The 5,956-nt window shown below is 43.8% G+C and overlaps 1 protein-coding gene across 1 annotated transcript; it reads right to left on the bottom strand.

Annotated features, from left to right (window-relative positions):
- Positions 1-433: 433 nt before the first annotated feature.
- On the bottom strand, positions 434-5,587 carry LOC125519838 (reticulon-like protein B2). The gene is made up of 5 exons (XM_048684615.1): positions 5,273-5,587; positions 1,382-1,562; positions 1,162-1,303; positions 995-1,064; positions 434-902 (listed from the first exon to the last, which is right to left on the bottom strand). Exons 1-5 carry the CDS (start codon positions 5,493-5,495, stop codon positions 736-738), a joined length of 783 nt encoding a protein of 260 aa, XP_048540572.1. The 5' UTR covers positions 5,496-5,587; the 3' UTR covers positions 434-735.
- Between the last annotated feature and the right edge of the window lie 369 nt (positions 5,588-5,956).

The raw sequence follows: 5,956 nt of genomic DNA, 5'->3' as shown, positions 1-5,956 counted from the left end.
ACTGCAAGTTCAATGGGCGAACATGCCACCATCGGCTACAGCCTGGGAAGACTGACGCCCTTCGTCATCGGTACCCATCCGCTTGCATTTGGAAAGAGTCTGCATCGCAAAAGGGAAGCAACATCACGTCTGCAGATGCTGCTAATGCACCTGCAGCGGACTAACCAAGTGCAGTTCAGTTATCTGAACCTACAACCCACTGTTGGGCTCGGGTCGAGTGTGTGCGTGGGTTTGTGATTGGGCTGCGGCCTTGTAAGGGTGGCCCAGTGGGGCAGCTACATATGTACGGCTCACAAGAGAAAGAGGCAGCGAGTGTTGATCGAGTCTTCCTTTCCCCTTCTCCAAGCCTCTCATCTACTCTGTTCTCTCCTCCCTCATCCCCAATTCTAGATCGGGATCCGCCTGGGCACTACAGGTAGTGAACAAATGGCACTGAAACTGGCAGCATTCAGCAGGTTATTTTCTTTAAAGAACATCCATTCGGCAGGGCTTCCACTAAGAACATCCACACGGAACACATCTGCCGCGCATACACACAGGTGGCAGGACAGGTATCTACAAGCGACTGCGGTAGTAGAAAGGTAGCGGTTCGAAGTTTTCAGAGTTGCATATACAAATAGCTAATACAATGCTGAGCAGAAGGCAAGGCCGTAAGACGACTGACGTCTCGCCGCATTACGCATATGGATCACGCAACCACGAACGACCCAGCATGCACGTGAGACACCCAGCATTCTAGGTCTTCTTGGTTTTCGCCGGCCCTCGGGGTATCTTGCTCAGAACCTTCTGGTCCAGCACCTCGTAGTGCTTGCACGCCTCGGTGTGAGCCTTTCCGGCGAAGTGGTCCACCTTGTCCTGGTACTTGTCGTACAGGATCGGCACCGTGTGGATCATCAGGACAGCTGTTAAGAGATCTCAACTATATCAGCTCAATAGCTTATAACATGCAGGGTCTCGATCGACAATGCTGTAGAACAAGTACAAAATGCATTACCAATGTATATCAAGGTGAGGAAATCACAGCAGCTTCCCACTTCTGAAAGAACCCAGAGACCAGCAATCACCTGGAAAATGCAGGAGTTACTAGTATTAGATACCATCAAGCAAAAAAGCTGAACAGTTCAAAACTATGATGTATAGTTTTGATGGCAGAAAACGTACACCAAGGAATTTCTTCAGATCATGTCCCATTGCAATCTCCCGCAACAAGTGAAGTGATCTGTTGACATCGCTGCGTAATGCCCGCGATACATTCACAGCGAGGTCTTCAGGTATCTCGACCACAGGAATATCCGGCGGACTCCTGGAGAAGTAACACTTGATGAAATACGGAAGCGGTACCAACCAGAACATGTAGAAGATCACAATATATATCACTTACTTCTTGATGAAGGTCATAGCTTTGGACCACACAAACAAGATGGCCAGCACACCAATCATCACATGGGATAGCAGAGTTAAGAGGTGGTAATCAAGCACTTCAAATAGAACCCATATGACAGTTGTTCCACCGATCACTACAGCAGTTGTTTTCTTGTCCTTCCATAACAGCACATCAGCAGCTGCACAGGAGTTCACCAAAACAAACCAACAAACAGAGCAATCAGAATTGTAATAGTGCAGCTCCGACTTCATAATTTTGCCATGAATGTCATGTCTTAGTCATCAAGGGGGCTACTTTTTTTTAAACAATCAAGAGAGCTATTGTTGCTATAGTAGAAGAAAAATACTTCACCATTCTCACATGCAAAGATCACAACATTATTCTTAAGAACAACAACAAAACCTCTGAAGACATATAAGAGGATAATTTTAGAAGTATTTATGGATCGCCCAATATATCAATTTGTGATTGCCAAATGGCAGGGTAATAAGAAAAGAACTAAAAATTCTGTAGGCCTGCAAATTTTACGTCCGGTATTCTGAATATCTCCACGATTTGATGTGTAGTTTTGATATTTCTGAATATCTCCACGATTTGATGTGTAGTTTTGATATTTTAGAGTCATGAATCTATGACTAGTGTAGGCTGTAGGGTCACCACTCTTTCATAAGTGTCAAATTCACATTTAAATATACATAGTAGTATGTTTTCCAATGAACGACAACAAAGCCTTTCAGCCCCAAACAAGTTGGGGTAGGCTAGAGTTGAAACCCATACGATCCACCCTGCGGATGCCCCTACTGACAACTTGGAGAATGCAAATTCCGACTATTCGGACTCACAATCAACAATTGGAGATCTTGTAGTAGGGCCTTCATGTAAAATATCATGGATCACATTTGAATTCTACCGCCTTTGAAGATATTTTCCCCTCTTTTGCAGTTTTGCTACAAGCACTGCTTGACAATGACGCCTTTCCATCCTTCTGTTTACCACTCTATACTGTATCCCCATTTTCTACTGCCCTTTTGAACAAGGTGGCATGCCAAAACATCAGACGGTGACAAAATCCAAATGATATCAGCTAGTTTAGGAGACTGGCTTAGGCCCCTGTAGTTCGGGTTTCTCACTGGAAACCATCTGTACATGCGCAAAAGAATTAAGAAGAGTTCTTATTTTAAAATTTGAAAGTACTGGTACATACTACTTGAAGCAATTAGAAATGTCTAGGTGCAGATGCCACTAGTTGATTTAGGGGCCGTTCAGTTCCTAGCCACACATTGCCACAATTCAAATTAGGCAAGTTTGACCAAGTTAGGTGAGTGTTTGGTTCTAGCCATATGTAAGGCAAGATCTCTTTTTATGAGAAATGAACCCCACATGTCAAATCTATACTACTATATAGTGTGCCAATTTTGAAAATTTGAAAGATGGGCCTAAGAAGTAATTTCAGCCATCGATAGGGTCAATCCTATGGTTCAGAATGCATGGATTCGCGTCTACAGTATCCACCATGCAGCTGGTTGTTCATTCTAGAGAAATCTAGGCCCACCCGAATTGTTTATTGCAGGACGTCGCGTTTGTGCACTGCAAGGTTGGGCCACGTAGATAGAAGGACGCTGTCCGGCCATGGACTGATGGACCTGCAGCGCAGCAAACCGCAGTCACGCCAGACTTTCAGTCCTGTACTCCCATCTCCATCCTTCTCCTAGAGCGTATCAAAGTACTGGTAGCTTTGCATCCAGTCCGTCCATGAAATAGCATTTCTTTAGGGAATACGACATGTATATGATAGCACAATGGTTAAGTCATCTATCACACTGCACAAATACATGAGATGGACAAAAATTTATGTTACCAAGTTTTGCAACCATGAAAATATTTTTCTTGGAAGAAAAAATGTGACTAGGACATTTTGATTAGTGAAATTAGGATAGCTGTCATGATAACTTTACATACAAACAGAACAGAATTGTTGATTTGTTAGACTTTTCAAGGACTTCTTTTTTGCAGAAAAAAATCAGCGTGGGAGATCTGTTTTCACGAATTGAACTTTGTACGTGCTATGCACGTGCCCGCGTACTAGTACACAAAGTGTGGCAAGATTCCCTAAGGCAAGCAAAAGTGTGGCTAAGAATTTGAACACCTAGGTAAGGCAAGTGTAGCAAAACTAGTGTGGCAAACTATAGCAAATTTAGTCGCAAACCAAGCAGGCCCTTAGAAGGAAGCGGTTGTGGTAAACTGGTCACGGGACCACCAAGCCCAAAAAAGGAACAGACCAACCACAGCCGGTGCTGGAATCCTGTATGGGCTACACTTCTGTTAGAATAAAATTGTGCCTTCGTGTATTATCTGGTATATCTCTCCTCCAATCCTGAGGGGTTGAAACTAACACTCTGGTTCCTAATCCACCTTTCCTGAACTTCCAGAAAAAATGAACCTATTCCCCCTTCAACAACAAAGAAAGTAGCATCATCGGAGATAAGAGGATGCCTCCCCAAGGATCAGCTATACTTCTGCTAGTATCAAAGGTATGCTTTAAGGATCGCTCTGTATGCAACATATCACGTAATATCGCTTAGATCAAGTTGCAAACTGTATTTTGTTTGGCAAAAATGTTCTAGAAGGTAATAATAGATACTTCAACTTCAGCCAAGTGGACTACATAGGTTCACAAGTCCATATCTTTTCTTTTTCAAAAGATGTTTCACAAGTTCCATGTTTTTCTTTTCTTTTCTGAAAGATGGTTGACAAGTCCATGTGGATTTTAATAAAGTAGATTCACGAGCACCAAATTCAAGTGCGGATTCCTGGTTACAGTATAGTTGATGTTGCCACTTGCAAAAAGTCACCAACAAGAATCATTACAATTCTTCCAGGGCATCATACATCCATACTAAACTGGATAAAAGGATGCTGATTCCAACAGGTAGGCTCGTCTTCCTATTTCACACTTAACATAAGATCTACTGGGTCAACAAGAAAGCTGTACAAAGCTTTTGAATATCTTCTCTAGGCTTTTGAATTACCAAGGAAGCAGGTTAGTTAATTTTGGGGGGAAACGAATTTCAGATTTCTCCATTTCAATTTAACCGATTTCATCATATGCCGCCTACTAGTAGCGACATACTTTGAATCATTCATATGAATTACAAGGCTTCAGAGCAGTATCCCACAAAGATAAAGCGAAAACAAGTGGTCTGGGTCAACAGCTCATGGATTGGACAGTTTGTTCAGCCTAGAAGGTAGCAAGACTGTATTCGGCCTAAAAGGCAACAAGTAAAACCTCGAGTGACAGCATGCCCATTTATTTCATATTAGTGACGTAACTGCGTTGATTATCTGCAGGCCGAAGGACTCAAAAAACAACCATCCACTAAATCAGAGAATTATAGGTGGGTGCTTTCTTGGGGTAAAAGGAGTCTTATTATCTTGTTATTTCATAATTAGCTATGTGGACTGAGCAAACGTTTATATTGCTCACGCTATCTGCAGTCCGCAGTACACAAATTGAGCACCCAACCTCAAATTAGACAACGACAACTACTACAGCGAAACAATCGCAGATACTCGAAGATCTAAACCGATGTTAATTAGAACACGTATCAAGGACCGAAGAAATCAGAAGTAAGCAACTACCGCGCAGGTACTTCTTAGTTATTTTTCTCTTTGGAAATGGAGGTTCTATCTGGCTAAACGCCTAAACCCTTCCCAACTGAACCACCATGCGCACTCAAAATGGAAACCGCCAGCCTGTGGTGCGAACAAATACTTGAAAAATCAAACAAATCCAGTACTCACTGCCACAGATTAAGGAGTAGGTACTACTAATAAAAGGGAAAATAAATACTAGTAAAGGTAAAAGGAAAAGGAACGGAGGGCTCGTACTTTTGCCGCCACCTAGCACCTTGTGCACGGAGGTGTCCTCGCCGAGCAGCCTGAACCCGCGAGACCTGACCGTCGTGTCCGGCGCAGGCGCAGGCGGGGCCGCCTTCTCCGGCGAGGCGTCGGTGCTAGCCGGCGGCTCCGCCGACAGCGGCGGGGCGCCCTCGGCGGGCGCTGCCGGGGTCGGCGGGGGCGCGGCGACGGTCTCCTCGGCTGGATCGGCCATGGATGGAGCAAACGAAGCTACAGGAAAGCTAAGCACGAGTTCCCCTCTGCTCTCGTAAAGCGCGCGGTGTGTGGTGGGAGTGTGCGCCTTGGCTGCCTTTTTCTCATCGGTGGATGGATGGAGATCTCTAGAATACGGAGCGAGTGGGACGGGCCGTCAGGGCATCTCTAACAGTTTTGTATGTTAGCTTGTTGGTAAAATATGCCATGTCATTAATCAACATCTTAACATACAACAACTTCAATGAAATGTATGTAGTTTGCTCAATAAAATATGAAATAATAAATAAAATGATCTCTCATTCTACATTGGAGCTTGTGCAAAGGGTGTTGGTTCATGTACATACAACCTTTCTCTCTTTCCTCATTTATTATATGACACATCATCAAAAATTCTATGTGATAAAATTTCTCTACAACTATCTTACAACCATTGAAGATGCCTTTAGGGGCCGTGACGGC

The sequence above is a fragment of the Triticum urartu genome, chromosome 7, assembly GCF_003073215.2.
Source record: "Triticum urartu cultivar G1812 chromosome 7, Tu2.1, whole genome shotgun sequence".
Lineage (NCBI taxonomy): Eukaryota > Viridiplantae > Streptophyta > Magnoliopsida > Poales > Poaceae > Triticum > Triticum urartu.
This window is presented reverse-complemented; position numbering and strand designations above follow the sequence as displayed.